This window comes from Lynx rufus, unplaced genomic scaffold, assembly GCF_022079265.1.
Source record: "Lynx rufus isolate CCGP_SWC_20201006 ecotype Redwood Valley unplaced genomic scaffold, mLynRuf1.p SCAF_1, whole genome shotgun sequence".
NCBI lineage: Eukaryota > Metazoa > Chordata > Mammalia > Carnivora > Felidae > Lynx > Lynx rufus.
Window position 1 is genome coordinate 210,573,528 of NW_025814823.1, and position 18,143 is coordinate 210,591,670.

Here is an 18,143-nt window from a genome sequence, read left to right on the forward strand (position 1 = left end):
GAGGGCGAAACCAAAGTGCAGCTAGACTGACGCAGTCTGTGGCCACATCTCAACGAGGCTTTTACAAACCATGGAAGCAGGAGAACCCTCAGAGCCCAGGCACATCACAACTTCAGAAGAGAGGAAGCTGTCAAGTAGTCATTTAACTCACAATGGAAGCCAGGAGGGACTCTTTCTTACAGGAAAAATCTCTCCCGTGCTTTAGTCCCTAAATATTAGCTGTCTGGTCTCAGGCACATCCTGTAATTTTAGAGGCTTTCTTTTCTCATAAGCACAAGGGTCTAATAACCTACTTTTTGAGAATCCTATAATGCAGTAAGAGCGGCAGCTTACTGAGCATTTCGTACGTGCCAGGTGTTTTACCCCCGTTACCTTGCAACTCTGTGAAGTATGTTTTATTATCTCCATCTTACAGACAAGGAAACCTGGGCTCAGAAGCATAAAATGCCCTGCCCTGGCTTATTATTAGTAAATTCAGGAGATGGAATTTGAATCCAGGTCTCTTTTCCACCAAAGCTTGGATTTTTTAAAACCACGCATTCTGGACCTTAGTAAGCATTCATTGAGTCACCAAAAACCAATATATTTAAATCTGTCTTACAATAGGTAAAGTAGGATGGAAATGGAAGTCTTTAAATTACCCCAGTGCATAAAAGAAGCATCATGGGAGGTCACCAAGGTCCAACCTTTTATACTACTTCTTAAGGTCATATTAAGTTAAACAAAAGGCAAAAGGATAAAGATTAGTCGTGACATGCATAAGCATATCATATAGTAGCTACTGTCTTTAAGAATGAAAAAAAGAAATAATTTAAAAAGTCGGGTGCCTGGGTGGCTCAGTCGGTTGAGCATCCGACTTCGGGTCAGGGCATGATCTCGCAGTCTATGGGTTCAAGCCCCGCATCAGGCTCTGTGCTGACAGCTCCGAGCCTGGAGCCTGCTTCGGATTCTGTGTCTCCCTCTCTCTGCCCCTTCCCCGCTCATGCTCTGGCTCTCTCTCTGTCAAAAATAAATAAAATATTAAAAATTTTTTTAATTAAAAAAAAGAATTTAAAAAGAAACGAAAAAAGAAATTTCTTAAATTTAATAATTTAAGAAAGAAATTCCAGTTTTGACACTGGAATAATAGTAAAATTTAATGGCGTATGCTATGATACCTATTGAAAAGGTCACCACTCACCCCCAAATATAAAGCATACTACACATGATGACCGTATCTTTTGGGGTCAATTACAGAACACTCTCAAAATTATAAAGCCATTTTTTCCCCTCACCATTGTGTTTTGATTGACAGAGTGATTTTGCCAGATGTTCTATACCACATGACTTAATTAAAATTATTTGTTTTTTAATCTGTCAACCTCTCTATTTATACAGGCATTAGTGAAGTGATTTTGAAAAATAAGAAATTTTCTTCAGTTGAATTACTGCTGCTATAAATCTCCAGATTCTAAAATGCAAGTGAAATTAATTCACTGGCTATCACCCACTACCGCACATAACTGGATTATAAATTAAGCAGCACAGTTTAGAGGTGAGGTTGGGTGAATGCATTCAACACAGAATTCTGAGGGCTTGGTCCTACCTCCAGAATGGTAGCAAGGGCCATGTTTGACACACAGTCTGAGTCTTTTTGCTTCTTGCTCACATCAAAGACTTTTATTATCTCTATGCCTTGATTTTCCAAAGTTGGTCTGTGTATACATCTAGACCGATGTACAAACCAAGGGAGGAAAGTGTCTAGACTCTTTAGAACTTATGATGAACAGATCCCTTGAACACTATCAGTATGAGAAGCAGATGGGTTCAGAAAATAGGATGGATTGGGCAAACTCTGGGTGATGATGGTTGTGTTCAGTGGGTTGAGAGAGAGTTTTCTCATCTTCTCCTATTTCCTATTATGAAATGATTCCCATTCTGAAAATGAGTGATTTCTTTATCAGCGTGGTATTGACGAGAAGAGGAGTAGCTTTCTTTTTCTGTTCTAATGTTGATTTTTTGTCTCTAGTGTGGGCTTCTCATAATGAATCAAAACTAGAAATGCTCGATTTCTTAGAGTTGGCAGTTTAATAACTTCATTTTCAACAAGAACTTAAAGCAGCTCAAACAAATTAGACGTTAGTTGAAAGGCTGAGTGTTTTTCCCTCCTACTTCATATACTGTACTTACTATAACAGTTTTATATTTATAGTACACAGAATTGGTTATTGCTTCAGCAGCAATGACCAGTACTGGAATGCTTCCAGCAGGATCCATTCATCCTGTGTCTCAAGTTGAGCTAGTAGCTTTGTGAATCAGCCTGGAAACTTCCTGTGTAAACTGCCTCTGTTTTCCTCTGGGGTCCTGGTTATTTTACTTTAACTCAGTACAAAACATCTCATAAAATAGAACCAAGAGTGTTCCGTCACAGTTAATAGTGTCACTCTGTGGCCCTACCACCCCCTCTGTAAAGACATAGTTTTTTATATGATGGTGGGTAATTTGTTATTTCATTCTTCTTGAATTTTTATTGAGCTCCTCTGTGTAGGGCTAGAAATAAGTACAGAATATCTCATGCTAGTGCTTCCCTCATAAATTGGCAGATTCCTTTTTCTTCTGGGGCTGCCACTTGCCCTTATTAAAACTGTCTTGGAGGGGTTCCTGGGTGGCTCAGTTGGTTAAGCCTCTGACATTGGCTCAGGTCATGATCTCGTGGTTCATGGGTTTGAGCCCTGCGTCTGGCTCTGTGTTGACAGCTCGGAGTCTGGAGCCTGCTTTGGATTCTGTGTCTCCCTTTCTCTCTGCTCCTTCCCTGCTTGTGCTCTCTCTTTCTCTCTCTCAAAAATAAATAAACATGAAAAAAAAATAAAAATGTCTTGGAATATTTTAATATAATGTTGAGGTTTGTTTTTTCTTTTTACAAAAATCAAGATTATGATTCAGACCCTCTGTGTCTCTTCTTTCTGGGGTTCCATACAGAGACTAAGGTCACTTGCTATGATTTGCCTATTTTTTCTACAGAAATCTCATTTTCAGAGTTGAAACTTCAGAGGTTTCAAATTTTTGGTGAAGAATCCTAGTACTATGGCAATATTTTTGATGTAGTTTATGCTTCCAGCCTAATTTTTTGCCTCGCAGAAATGAACATTTTAATGAACATTTAATAATTTCAAGCCAAGACACTTTCCAAAAACATTTTTTTTTTCAGGGACACCAAGGTCAGATTTCAGACATATCAAAATAGCAAACAAACTTTTGCATTTGAGAGGAAATCATTAATGGCTTCAAGCAAAATATCTGAATGACTGATTTCAGCATCAGTGTCAATATTTTAATATCCTTACTACAGAGATTTCTTTTGAAGTCTTCTGAGTAGCCCTTAACTTCACCTTACACTGAATCATAATCATAGTATGGGGTTTGAGTAGCAATCCTTTTCTCATTAATTGTCAGGTTACTCAGAACATCTGGAGAGTTAGTCACTGACTCCAGGAGTCTCCACTGCCATCTTCCTAAATGTGGTATCAGGTGACAGAGACCTGGAGGTGCTCTCTAGGACTACCTCTTAACCATATGTATACATCACCTAGGGATCGTGTCAAATACGGTCATTCTGTAGGTATGGGATGGGCCTGAGAGTTTCTGTTTCTAACAAACACCCAGTAATGCTTCTGGTCTACCTGGTCCACACTTTGACCAACAATCTCTAAAACTCTGTATGGACCACAGCCTGAATTCAGAAACTTCCTGACATTAAAAGAAGAAGAAGAAAGATAGGGGCTCGATGAAGAGAAATGAGGAAGAAAACTAGGGATAAGAATATGGTAATGAGTGAAAGGAAAAAGAAAGATCTTTGAGGAACAATGAGGCATTTCCCTCAGACTAACAAGAGTCACAGGGTACCCACAGGTAATATCGGACTGGAGGGGAAGAGGACAGGGAATCTCACTTTTATTGAATGTCTCCTGTGCAACCTGTGGTCTGATATATTGCTATATGTTTATGTATGTGTGGATAGATGATGCTAGATAGATAGATGATAGGCAAATAGATACTGGAATGTACTGTAAATATCTGGATATATAGAGAGATGTGTGCAAATATAGAGAATAGATAGATGATAGATGGTTCTGCTTTGTTCCAAATGGGTTTGAGGAGGAAGCTGTATGAGATGCTTCCATATGCATACATTGCTTCAAGCCTCATGACAAGCTTTTAAAATATATACACAGAGACATAGATCATAAAACTGAGGCTTGGATTAATTAAAAAAAAAATACAGTTCTAGGACTATTTGACTTCCGAGCTCCCAAATCTATGCTTTGACCAGTTAGAGAGCTGGACACAAGTCAAAGAGGGTGGAGAAGACAGGGGCATAATGAACAATGTTGGAGCCTGGGCTAAGACAGTGCACAAGGAGAAGAAATTAGAGAAGAGGATGTGGCGGACATGTGGATAGGTCCAGGAAGAAAGGGAGAGGAAAAGGCAGGACCTGCCAGGGCTGTGGCCCAAGTGGATAATTCCAGTCCTGGTAGCAATTAAGAGGTGACCCATTTGGCATCACCTGCCTCTCAGTGGGAGGGGTTGTTGCCACTCTCTTTCCTGCCAAGTCCGTTTCCACAACCTTTCTGGCCCCGGCTAGGGCAGCCTGGTTCTATCCAGTGTGGAGGATTCAGTGTTCACCTTTCCCCAAATCCCAACGCAGCAAGAGGCGGTCTGCAGGACTCTGCTGTGTAGTAGAAATTTGGGGCCCATAAGGGTGCCGGTCCTGTCCCCACTGGGACTCTGAGTTGGGGGTGCTCCGTGCTCAGTGTCTTTCTCCTCTTCTGAATCTGCTTTTGGCTCTGCAGATCCTTTTGAACCTCCTTCTCTGAGATAATTCATTGGGAAAATCCTCCAGTTACGTTTTGATGAAACATATGAAAATAAAGGATAGGGACAAGGCCTTATGACCCACCTAAAACTGGGGGAGAGGGGAATTATGGTACATATTAGAAGGAGGAAAAGTTTATATTTACTCACCTTCAGCCTCATCTTGTACCACTGATCCTCTCTCTCTTGCCTTGCAAGGTGGCTTGTACATGGTCAACCCTCAATACATATATTTTTTTTAAATAAATGGATTGATTAATTAATACATTATACACTTGATCTTAGACAAAAGGCCGAAAAACGATTAATGAATACATTATAAAGCAAAAAAGCATAAACTTAAAATTAGAAAATCATAAGAACCTTGCTTTTATTTTGAAAATTTCCTACTGGGTTAAGTAAAAAAACTGTTATGGACCCGATGGCTGGATAAATGCTTACCTTTGGCTTTGGCTTTGGAGCCAAAAGAACTGCTTGGAAGAGGGGAACAGAATCCAGATGGAAGAGGAGGTATGGAGATTATCTGCTTTGCAACTGATGTGCTGGGCGGAGTCAGGGAGAGAGGGTGGCTATGCTGAGGCTAATAAACCTTCAATCAGACAATGTATCCCTACATCCCAGCACAATGCCTGGCACAGAAAGGATGCCCAACGAATATTTGTTGAATTAATGAATAAAAGTGACATTCTTACTTTATCATATGTTCTCCAAGCTGCAAGTAACCCTTTACGATTTCCTCCTTAATGCTGCATTGAAGAGTGCTTTTGCCTGTGTTTAGGTGAATGTTTTGATTGAGGGAAAGTCAACGTGTTACTTGTTTAGAATTAGGCCTCGTCATGCTATTTTAGGCATAACTATCCTAAGTTTGGTTTAGAAGAGGCTGATTTATAATTCCATTGCATAAGTATTCCCCTACACATTCACGAAGCCTATTTTCTTTCAAAGTCACTGGAGTTCTCATTTCTTAACTCTAATGTAATTGCTGAACAGGAGCTTGTTTGAGAAGGAATAAAGAATTGAACCATAGTTTCATGTGGATGGGACCGCCAGTATGTTCTTGAGTATTTTCTGCTGGGACTCACTTGGCTCCAAGGACAGACAGTGCAGTAAAAAACTTGCATGAAAAACTGAGCAGGTTATCTCCGTGGACCACAAGAAGTACCCCCAGGTCATAGGGCCCCAGGAGCTTGGCAAGAGTGGCCTGGCAGAGTTTTGACACTCTCTTACGTGATTCAAATATGGGGAACTGGAGAACCCCTTTCTGGCATATAACGAAATGTAATTGGCGGTTCCTTGAAACTCCTCAGTGAGAGTTTTATTTATTCATCCCAGGGATGGCAAATTACCTTGGCTTGTATGCCAGGACAATATACTGGTAATGGCTATTGAAAACCTATAATGAGAAAAATTCTGAGATCATATTTGGGCTCATTAAGAAAGTGTCATTTTTACTTCAATTTAAAAAAGAAAGTGTTGTCTTAAGTGGTCAATGTCAGCTAAGGATTGGTGGCGTGCCATATATTTAATATTCTTTCTTTAAAGCTTTTTTTTTTTGTCTTGTAAAAATCTAAGCAATTATATATAAAAATCCATTGCCACATACACTCTGAGAGGTAAGTACTGTTATAATCTTCATTTTGTTTTCAGATGAAGAAACTAAAGATACAAACATATTATTTCCCCAAGAATTAGTGCTACACAAGCCTCCCTAACTACAGAGCCCAAGCTCTTAACAAACGTCATTTTCCCTAAGAATTCTGGAGTGCTGATATTTAAATCTGTTATCTCTCATTTACACCCTAGAATAAATGAGTTTCTCTCCATTGTCTTACCTAAAATAGGAAAATATAAAAGATTAATAAGGTCAATGGGGCTGAAGACAAAGTTTATCTACTTTACAACACTGTTTTAGACTGATTTTTAGGGGCACCTTGGGTGGCTCAGTCGGTTGAACATCTGACTCTTGATTTTGGCTCAGTCACGATCTCACTGTTTATGAGTTCCAGCCCCACATTGGGCTACATGCTGACAGTACAGAGTCTGTTTGGGATTCTCTCCCTCTCTCCCTCTGCCCCTCCCCTACTCTCTCTCTCTCTCTCAAAATGTAGAAACATTTTTTTAACAAGACTGATTCTTAGTTTAAATATTTAAAACATGGCAAGTATTTTCCTCTAATCAAGAAAGTATGAGTTATTTCTGGATTATTCTAAGGATCTACTTGAGATCCAACCCAAGTAGAAGAACTGTTCTTAGATGAGATTTCTCAGCCCTTTGTGGTTTTTCATTCTAAAAGTAAACATGTTAATCATTATGTCCTAATGATATTCTAAATGCAGGTAATTATACTTTGTTTTCCTTAAACACTTAAAGTGTGTTCTTTAATGGGATGAGCTCACTATTTGTCGAAACACATTATTATCACTTTCCCCAACTATTTATATCTGTAAATAACTGAAAATCATTTGTAAATATGCAAGTTCTAGTGTCCATGTAAACAGTTTGGATTTTACCTAAAGGCAGGGAAAAACACAAAACAAAACAAAAAATCTTCAAATACTCGTAGTTGGTGTTAGAAATGTCAGAATATGATTTGACTTTTTGCCTGTTCTTTTCCTTTTACAGAAAAATCTGTCATTGCTCAGCCAATATTTGTTTTTGCAAAGAGAGAACAAACTTTTAAGGTAAGACCAAGCTACTTTTCTTTGTTTGATTTTCACTTTGACCAAGAAAATTATCTCTCAAGAAGCTGCTGTTACTAAATATCATTGCTGCCTTAGTTTAGGCTCTTGTTCTTAGCAGAGTAGTGCCTCCAGAATATTTATATAGTCGGTTTTTACTGGCAGCAATTTGGCTGAAATGGGAGGCCAGAGGCCTTGTCTTGAAGCTATGAATAACATACCATTTTTACCAAAATTATAGGGTTTTTTGGAGTGACTTGGAAAGGGGCAGGACTGAAATAGGTCAGGAGGACTGAGACTCCTTGTGGGTCTCCACCACTGACCTAGCTTAAAACTGGGTATCAGATAAGTTCTAAACTCTGATACTTGATTTAAAAGGGATCTTGAAGAATTTATCTGCCTTTTCAGCCTCGTAACTAAAAGCACCTGCTTTGAAAGACGAACGATAAGATTCATGGCTTTTCTCTTTAGCTTGATTAGGATTTTCTTGTTATTCGTTCTTGCTTATGCCAGGTCATTTACCCTACGACCCACAAAACTAACTAAAGAAAAGCTCAACCCCAAGCCCTTGTCGAAAAGTCCGTTTCCTGGGCCCCACCCCAGGCCAACCGCTTCAGAATCTTGAGAGTTGGTGTTTCAAAACCAACCAACTTTTAAATCAGTTCCCGCAAGCAATTCTGCAGTCACTGAAATGCAAAACCGCTCTACGAAGACTTTGCTTTTTCTTGAATACATACCTAGTGAGCAAAGGTGAGTGGCTTTAACCTGGCCCATCTGAATAGACCTGGCTTTTGAGAATTCTCTGATCAAGTGACAGGGTGGAATTCTGACCTAAAATCAGCAAGTACTCAGCTCTCATTGACAGCTTTGCTTCTTTCCAGAGACCTGCAGAAGACACCCTGTACGAAGCAGCAGAACATGGTAATGACTTACATCTTTATTTCAAAATCAATCTTCATACAACGAAAATAAGCAGGCACAAGCATGTAGACATGTGGCAACAACTGTGTAAAATGTAATGGTTTTTCTTGTGTTTAAACATGAAAGGAAAGTGGCTTTTGTTTTGACAGATGACACGTAGGTCCTGAGAACCTGACCCTAGTGACACTAAACTCCCTTGTTTCCCCATTGCCTGTGTCTCAACCTGCCAAAAACATTCTCTGTACGATCTCAAAATTCGTATGCAGTTTCTTGCTGAAGCCACTTGTTTCTAATTGTTCTTACTAGGATGATATGTCTACTGCTTTATAATCACCAAGCTGTTACCCCCAGTATTTAAACTTGTGCTTCAGGAGTTAACATGTTATCAGATGATGATCTATGTAGGCAAGAGGTAATTCTATTTACCTTTCCATATCTTTGCTTGAAGATAATTTGTTATCCAAGCAATTTTACCCTTCACATTGAATTTCTTACAGAGTCTAATGGTTTTCTGAGAAAGCGCGTAAGGTCTTCATCTTTTACTTTGCATACTACACATCTTCAATCTCAAGGAGGTAGGTATAGACCTGACTGTTGGCCGTTCACTGTTACGTTTACTCTGAGTGTGAAATTACTGAGAAACCTTCCAGATGGAAAATGTTTTAAAAGTCTACCCATCAGATAATGTTTATAATAAGTTGCTGTATGAGGGGCCCCTGGGTGGCTCAGTCGGTTAAGTGTCCAAGTTCGGCTCAGGTCATGATCCCATGGTTCGTGTGTTCAAGCCCTGAGTCAGGCTCTGTGCTGATAGCTCAGAGCCTGCAGCTGCTTCAGATTCTGTGTCTCCCTCTCTCTCTGCCCCTCCCCAATTCGTGCTTTGTCTCTCAAAAATAAACATTAAAAAAAATGTAATAAATTGCTGTATGAAAACAGCAGTCTAAAAATGGATTGTATAGTGAGTCACTATGTACAAATTCAATTTATCAACATTGGATGAAAGATGGAAAGGACATAAGCCACAATGTCAGCAGTGGTTGTCTTAGGTAATGGGATTACCGGTGATTTGGGGTTTTCTACCCACTCCTTGTATTTTGTTGTGTTTCCAAAGTGTCTGCATTAAGTATGCATTAGCTTTGTAATTAGAGGAAACTGCCATTTCTCCCTAAGTAACCAACTACTTAAACAAACAGATGTTTGCCTTCAAAAGAACACTTTAAGAACTTCATCGTGTACGTATTTGGAGTAAATCCATAACTTAGTTTGCCCCTCTTCTCCACTCAAAGCTCGTTGGTGATCCCTTTTATAAATGACCGCATTGCCCCCTGCCTTGTACTACAGCTATTTGTGTGCGTGTCTGCTTCCCACTGTGAGTTCCTGGGGGTCATCTTCTTGCCTGATAGAGTGTCTTACACGTGCTGAGCACTCTGATATTTATTGGTCCAAATAGAAATTAATTTATAATTCTCACCACAGCTACATTTTATTTCTACTGATAAACATACAAAATCTTGTCTAAATTAGTGATTTAGAAATTTTTCTGAAACAGCAAAAGTTCAAATAAAAAGACACACAAAAACCAACCTCCTTACTGACTTTAGTTTGCAATTTGCTTCTAGCATCAACCTTGTCCCAGAATCGAATGAGATCATCATCCTTCACTGACCTCCCGACCTTCCCTCCTTCTGGGCCGGGTAATAAACAGCTTCTGGAACTTCAAGCCTGACACTCTGGTTTTTCAAAATCCATTCTCGTTGATGGTGAACCTTCTCACTCAGCTATTATAAAATGCTGGCATTTTAGTGGAAAATAAAATAGAGGCCTTAGCCAAGTATGATTAGAAGAATACCTTATGAATCCCAACTCCACAAATCCTGTTTGTTTCTGGTAGAAAGTTTGAACTTGAATTTTTTTAGGATTTCATGTTTATGATAAAAATATTTTCTGTAAGGCAGCCATACAGAGTAACTTGTTTTATTTCACTTATTATTGTGCATCTGTATGGTTCATGGTACCTATGGTACTCAAAATATACAGCTATGCTTCAGATTCTTATTCTAAAGTTTATGCTTTAGATGATATTCTAAGGTTTAGAATATGATTCCTTTTAAACTTTTCACTAATTAAAACATTACTTCTTTTGATTTGGAATTTGTAGTGCTTTGCTAGGTAGATCTATTTTATCATTACAAAATATTTGAGATGGTTGGAACGTTCTCTACATGAAAATTATGATTTATATTCTTTTTGTGTTTGTTTCTACTGAACAACCAGCTGCCTTTTCCAAGTTAATCTTGCCACTAAGAAACTAAAAAAATACAAACTATTCACTTCCTTTCAACTGATCCCTCTCTACCTGGGAGCCACAGAGTTCTCAAACTAACGAATTTATATTCTTATTAATAATTCCAAGCATGGCTGAGCAACATATATGTCAGATACCTTTCAGATACAGAAGAAATACTTTCTAGCTCAATATACCCCATTTAAACCTCACTGACAAGTTACAGACATTAAGAGGAATTGGGGTCCTAGCCTAGAGAATTTGTTTTATTGTATTTGTGCATAAAATAAAGGGATGGCTGTAAGTATCTGAATAACTGTTTCGATTTATTAGTATCTTAAGTTAGACATACATACACAAAAAGACTAAAGAACATTGATATCAGTAAGCATCATTCCATTTTATGTTGTGCAGTATGTTGGTGGTGTTGGAATGGAGAAAAATAGTACAACTTTATACGGCCCTTTGGTGCTCGTTTTCAATAATAAAGATCATAAACCATTTAGTTGCACTTTGAATTAGAGAAGCAATTCTACCCCAACATTTATAATATGTTATAATACTTAGAAGAAGCAATTCTTATTCTTTTCTCATTTCCACTAATCAAATGCTCGAAGGTTGCTGTTTCTGCAGTTTGCAACCAAGAGATGATCTCTTTGAAATGTACAGTAATTCTGTATTTGCAGCTACCACCATATTCTTCATACTATGAACACACCTCATAGAAAAATCACCTAGCATAACAGTCATCTTCTGTCTGTAGGTATCACCAGGGTAGAGAAAGCGGCAGAATTTGCTAATAGGTTCATAACATTTTATAAGAAATACATATTAACGTACACATAGGGATCACTATCATCAGATTTCATAATATGTACTCATTTCAGTACTCGTTTTTATGATTCTAGAGAAGACCGCCTATTCCATTAGTTGCCCAATTTTCACTTATATTTCTGAACGTAAACAGAACTATGTGGCAAAACTCACTGCCATCAGTCATTGTTAGCCCACCTGCCTTCTCAGCACACTGCCAACAGTGACATCTACTGGTGAGTTTAAGACAGGACTGTTAAAACCCAAATCATGTAGAAACTGACACCCTGTTAGATTTAAATTTTTCTAAATTGTTTTTCTTACAGTGAAGAAAAACAATGTTTTTATGACATCAACTCATGTGCAAAGGAATGTTGATATGAACAGTGCAGAACAAGGTATGTAGTTTATTACAAGAACCTCTGAAATTTTACATTTTACCATTTATATTTTAATTTGTTGTGTGTGTGTGTGTTGGGGTATGGAGGTAGGACCCAGTGACAAAACATGAAAAAATATATTTGGTAAGCCAAGTCACATGGTCAAAATGACTGGTTATTGGGTAAAATCTAGGCCAAAAGTAAGCACTAACCAATTCATTGGCTATTTTGACTTTGGTTAGTTAACATTAACCCCTCATTTAATGATGACTTTAGAAAATAAGCGTTACATTGGTCAAAACATGGAGGAAGAAGTATTTCCCTAAAGATATATTGACTCTTGGACCCTGTTCTTTTAAGGTCCCGTGAAACATTCCGAACATGTTCTAAGACCTGCTGTTTTGCAACCACCTCAAGCTCAAAGGTGTGAAAAAGCAAGAAAAACATTTGGACACGATACCTTGGAATCCTGCAAGATTAAAGACAAAACGAAAAATAAGGTAAGGAACTTCCAATGACAGGACTGACACAAATTCTCCGTCTTTCATTTAGTAGATAGCTGTGGGCCCTACATCCAAAGTTAGGGGCTGCCTGACTTTTGTTCTGTTGCTGAGGTTACCGCCAGGCTGGAGAAACACCCCAGACTATAGCAAAAAGCCCTCAGTGACCTTATTCAACTTGTCCTCTTAAACTGGAGAGTAGTTTCTAGGAACTAGTTTTGTGGTCTCCCCTAAGCTGAAAAACTGAGTCCCTTGGGGTAGAAACTTCTGGGGTCTTATTCCAGTGCACTGATCCCACGTGAGAATAGGGGGAGCAATGAGGTGGCCAGCTCCAGGAGTCAGAAGTCAAAAAAGGAACATGGGCTTCCAGCATCTCCAGCTGGTTGACATCCTAGTGTGGCTTTGCCAGTTGAGGTCATACCAGGTATCCATCCAGACCCACCTTCATGGATAATGGGAGCAGGGAACTACCCCCACAGGGTAGGGAATTGGGAGGGCTGGGGAAGCTTCTGAAGACAGAGAAGAAGTCTCTCTTCCAGTTGTTGTGGCTGACTGAATTCCTCAGTGTGGGCCTTTCTAGGGAGATTGCCATTTTGCTCAAGCCGTGCAGATATGGGTTTGGGGATATTCTGTTGCTGTGTCTTCCAGAAGCCAATAGTTGAGAGGAATGGTACCAAAACCAGTAGGTTGGAATTTGAGAGTAATGCCATCCTTCATTTGTCTCCAGCTAAACTGTTGAGGGTTGGTCACGTGTTTTGTTTTGTTTTGTTTTGTTTTGTTTCGTTTTCCATACTGAACATAAAGAGAGTGACACATGGAAGCTGATAATACCAGCCATTTCATCAATGCAATGAAAAAAACATCAGATGGGTACTAATCCTACCTCTGCCACTAACTATGTTTACATTCTTGGACAAAGCACCCAATCTTCTCTATCAGTGAAGTGAGAGAGTTGAACTTGGTCAGCATTTGACAATATTTTTATAATTTCAAATCCTTTTTTTGTAAGATATGACTTCATGAGACCTATTTTGAATTTTAAAAATCATTTAATCATTTCTGCATGGTATATGGTATGAGTTTTAAGTAAACCATGTTTTAAATTTCAAACCAGGGTGCCTGGGTGGCTCAGTCGGTTAACCTTCTGACTTCGGCTCAGGTCATGATCTCACGGTTTGTAAGCTCGTGCCCTGCTTTGGGTAAAAACATGAGCCCCACTTGGGCGAGCTCTGCTTCTCTCTCCCTCTCTCCTTCCCTCTCTCTCTGCCCCTCGTTTACTTGCACCCTCTCTCTCAAAAAACTTTCAAATCAGTAGATTGTTAAAAGTTTTCATTGAAATATAATCTAATAATCATTACCATATTACATAAATTCTTACTTTTATCCATTTAAGAAATGATGCATGTTGTTTGTGTTAAAGTATGTAAAAAAAGTATGATATGTTGACTAATTTCTAAATGTTATTATATTGCATATGATTTTGGAACAGTATATACTATAAATTATAGATTAAAATTTTTGTTACATGTTATAAATCAATATTTCTTATTTGGCATGGCTTATTGAAATTTTGCATTATGTATTTTATTTTTTTATTTTTATTTTTTTGCATTATATATTTTAAAAATAAAGTTTATTAATATTTTTCTTGTATTTTCTTCCTAAATGATAAAGAATAAGAGAAATTTACAGGCTATTGTTTGCAAGCATTTCTTCTTGAATAAATGTATTAAGCATAATGATGCAATGTAAGAATTCTGACAAAATGTAATTTATAGATCTAGTGAAAATTATCTCTCGGTGGATTTCATAGAACTATTATTTCCATGTTTCTTATTAACTTGTGTATAAAATCAGAGCAATTTTTATTCATTCTGTCATTAATCAATGGTCACTTGTGCACTATACATATAATATAGCATATGTACTGTTTTACATATGAGTATATTTTAAGTACATAAGAATAAAAGTACATTTTGGCTGAGAGATAAGTCATTTGAGTGACTCGAGTCACGAGGCATGCACTTTGATCTTTGCTTACCAACAGCATGTATTCTCTTCATACATATTTCTCAGCTCTCAAATTCTGTTATAAAGGGAAAAATGCTCAAAATTATTTTTATTGATATGAAATTGAAGTGGAAACAGACCCTATCTACCTTTAAAGATATGAACTCCTTGCAACATCTTTGCAAATCCCTGCTGGGGGAAGGGTGAGGTGTAGAAAACATTGGGGACACTCTATCAGATAATTTATAGGGCTCCTTCCGGTTCTAAAATTGCTCATACCTGGGGGCACCTGGGTGGCTCAGTCAGTTAAGCCTCTGACTTTGACTCAGATCATGATGTCATGGTTGCTGAGTTTGAGCCCCATATCGGGCTCTCCTGCTCTCAGTGCAGAGCCTGCTTCAGACCTTCCATCTCCCTCTCTCTCTGCTTCTCCCCCACTGGCAGGCTCACTGGCACGCTCTCTCTCTTTCAAAAATAAACATTTAATAAAAAAAATTGCTCACACCTTCATCTATACATTAGTCAGGTAATGTGCATATGTATATACATCACACAAACTAGTTGATTAAGTTACCAGTCAAAAATTTCTAGATGAAGAGATGAATGGGATTCCCTCCAACGTTTGGTGGCTGTGCTGGTAAAGCTCTTAGGGTGTTTTGGGGGGTTAAACAGTCCTGAAGGATATATCTGCTAAATTAGAAACGAGAATTAACTCCATGTGGCTAAAAAGATAAAAGTAACAAAAGGAGGTGGGATTTCTGAATATGATGGCTAAGTATACAGTCTCTGGTGTCAGACAGACCCTGGCTCTAAGGTCAACCCCGTTCCTGGTTGCCCAAGCCTAGCCACGTTATTTAAACTCATTAGGTCAGTTTACTCATCTGTAACTGTAAAATGTGGATAATAGACATACAACCTATAGAGAGATGTTGTGAGGAGTAAATGAGATAATGTACATAAAATGCTTAGACTTGGGGCGTCTGGGTGGCTCAGTCGGTTAAGCGTCCGACCTCAGCTCCGGTCATGATCTCACAGTCCGTGAGTTCGAGCCCCACGTCGGGCTCTGTGCTGACAGCTCAGAGCCTGGAGCCTGCTTCAGATTCTGTGTCTCCCTCTCTCTCTGACCCTCCCCCATTCATGCTCTGTCTCTCTCTGTCTCAAAAATAAATAAACCTTAAAAAAAAAAGAAAAAAAAGAAAAAAAAAGAAAAAAAATGCTTAGAGTAGTACTTGAACACAGTAAACTTTCAATACATTTAACTGTAACTATTGTTTCCTTGTCTGATGCTCCTTTTAAGGCAACTTAAAGGAACTTTCTGATGGATTGTCTTTCAGATTTCTGAGGGGAGCTCCTGTCTGCTAGGTGAAAAATTACCCAGCACCAGAATTTCAGTCCTGCTGACTACGAAACAGAATTGTTTAGGTGCTACATCAGCAGGGTAAGTTAATGCTGAGGACACAGAGAGGATATCCTTTTATTCTTGCTTTCTTTTACCATTATAATCATTTGTGGAAAAATAACTTTCTGATACTGCGCAGATAAATTGTCAAGATTTCTGTTTGAGATTTTATAAAGAACACAAGTTTAAAATGCTTTTCAAATAAGATAGAGAGAGGGAGACAAACCATAAGAGACTCTTAAATACAGAGAACAAACTGAGGGTTGCTGGAGGGGAGGTGGGTGGGTGGGATGGGCTAAATAGGTGATGGGCATTAAGGAGGGCACTTGTTGGGATGAGCCCTGGGTGTTATATGTAAGTGATGAACCATTAAATTCTACTCAGAGATCATTATTACGCCATATGTTAACTAACTTGGATTAAATAAAATAAAATTAAAAATAAAATGCTTTTCCCAATATCTCTAATATATAAAGATTATCCTATTAATATTGGATTATTTCCACTTTTTCATTGACTTGGGTGAGAATATTTCAAAACTGTGTAGCTAAATTTTTATTTAGTTGGGAATTAATTATCTGACTGCTAGCTTAGCCTTTTCTACCTTTTCTCTGATGTTCCCCTTTTTAAAATTACTTTGACTATTAAATTATTATTCATTATTTATTGACATACATTGGATAGACAACAAAAGAAAGCAGTATAAATGTGCACAATGAAAGTAAGTATTTCTTGGTATCATCAAGCATGAAGGCAGGTTTGAGTTGAGAGGAGATTAAGACAAGCCATGGACATAAACGGACTCACATGGTTAGGGCCCGTGTGGGTCCCACAGAGCTCACCTACAGCGCATACTAGGGATGCAATGTGGACCCCGGAGTACATCGGCCTACAGATAGACAGCTGTATTTCTGAGTTTCTCATCATGCAGAACACTTTTAACATTAAAAAAAAAAAGTTCCAGGACGAAAAACCCAAATTAGACAAATGCACATTCAAGTATCACTGACAAGATGCATTGGTCATGCCTTTGCTCTGGAGGTCTCTGGTGGCTAAGAGCATTGGCCACTTGCGGAGGAAGAGAGTAGAAATTAGAGACTGACAGTGGCTGTGCTGGAAAAGCAAGACAGTGGCTGTGCTGGGCAGCCCCTGGTTGATCACACGGCTGAAGAGTGATGGGCATGACATATGTTTGGACTGGTTTCAACTAGCACTGTCACAGCTGTGAAATATTTTAAATATTATCCCTGGAAGTACCTCTCTCAGTTTTCCCTTCATTTCTCAATATCTGCAGATGAGTAAGACTTAACAGATGTTTTTATGCTTTACATAAATCTACTAAACCATTTGACTATTTCATGTGCTAAGGTTTAACATGGCTTTATCCATATATTTTAAATAGCAAATGCTTATTTCTTTTCCTTAGATGTCAACCAAATGAAGAGAAGTATTCTTTTAAAAGCTGCAGTTCTGATTTTGTGTTTGGAGAAAACATGGTAGAAAGAGTTTTGGTAAGAATTTGGCAAAGGTGTCTATTATATAAAAAGCTGTCACTTCAAGTTTCTGGAAGCAAATTAATTAAAACAATGTTAAATTGGATCATACTTTAACTCCTGAGTTCAAAGGCACATTTTCTTTCTTTAATGGAAATGTTCTCCTGGGAAGCAAGTTCTAGTTGTTAGAATAATAGACAGGAACCCGCACAGGAAGGGGATTGTATAATTATAACGTTATTACTGATGAGAAATATTAAATAGTTCTTTCACATGTGTTAACTGAAGGTATGCATGGAAATCCCAGAATCATCTGCAATAGACAAGCTCAACTGGTAACGATATTTTAATGTAGGTTTTTGATAGCCTTTTTCATAACATGGTGCATTTAAAACTATTTATTTATTTTTTCTTATTAACTACAACCCTCCCCTTAGAGCTTTTATAGTGAAAAACATCATTATAACTTTTTTTTTTTTTTGCTAGCTTTAAGAGGAAAATAATAAGACTTTAACTTGCCTAGGGAAACATCCTTGTCAAGTGGAAACGCCTAACTAGTATTGCTATCATCCTTATCTAATATCGAGCATCCTCGTCCAAGAGGCCATTGCTGCCCCATCCTCCACAGAGCATGTTTGTAAAGCACAGCAGGGAAATAGACAGCAAAGTGAAGGCTGTGCACCTGGTCCATCACACCTTCATGCTGCTTTCACCCAGACCAGGGTCTTGGTTGACATAGGCCAAGGTGACCAGTTTATCTTGTGGCTACTAGTTCTATAGAGGATCCAGAGGAGGCCACAAAGGTTTTAAAACCTGT

General features: G+C 38.3%; 1 protein-coding gene across 1 annotated transcript in view; it reads left to right on the forward strand.

Annotated features, from left to right (window-relative positions):
* The window catches only part of RANBP3L (RAN binding protein 3 like), a 45,299-nt gene that overhangs the window by 15,339 nt on the left and 11,817 nt on the right, over nt 1-18,143 (forward strand). Inside the window, exons 2-9 of the mRNA XM_047073902.1 lie at nt 7,474-7,532; nt 8,411-8,450; nt 8,948-9,025; nt 10,067-10,141; nt 11,871-11,942; nt 12,285-12,424; nt 15,769-15,872; nt 17,260-17,344. Coding sequence (XP_046929858.1) covers nt 7,474-7,532; nt 8,411-8,450; nt 8,948-9,025; nt 10,067-10,141; nt 11,871-11,942; nt 12,285-12,424; nt 15,769-15,872; nt 17,260-17,344 — 653 coding nt within the window. The remainder of the gene's footprint in view (nt 1-7,473; nt 7,533-8,410; nt 8,451-8,947; nt 9,026-10,066; nt 10,142-11,870; nt 11,943-12,284; nt 12,425-15,768; nt 15,873-17,259; nt 17,345-18,143) is intronic.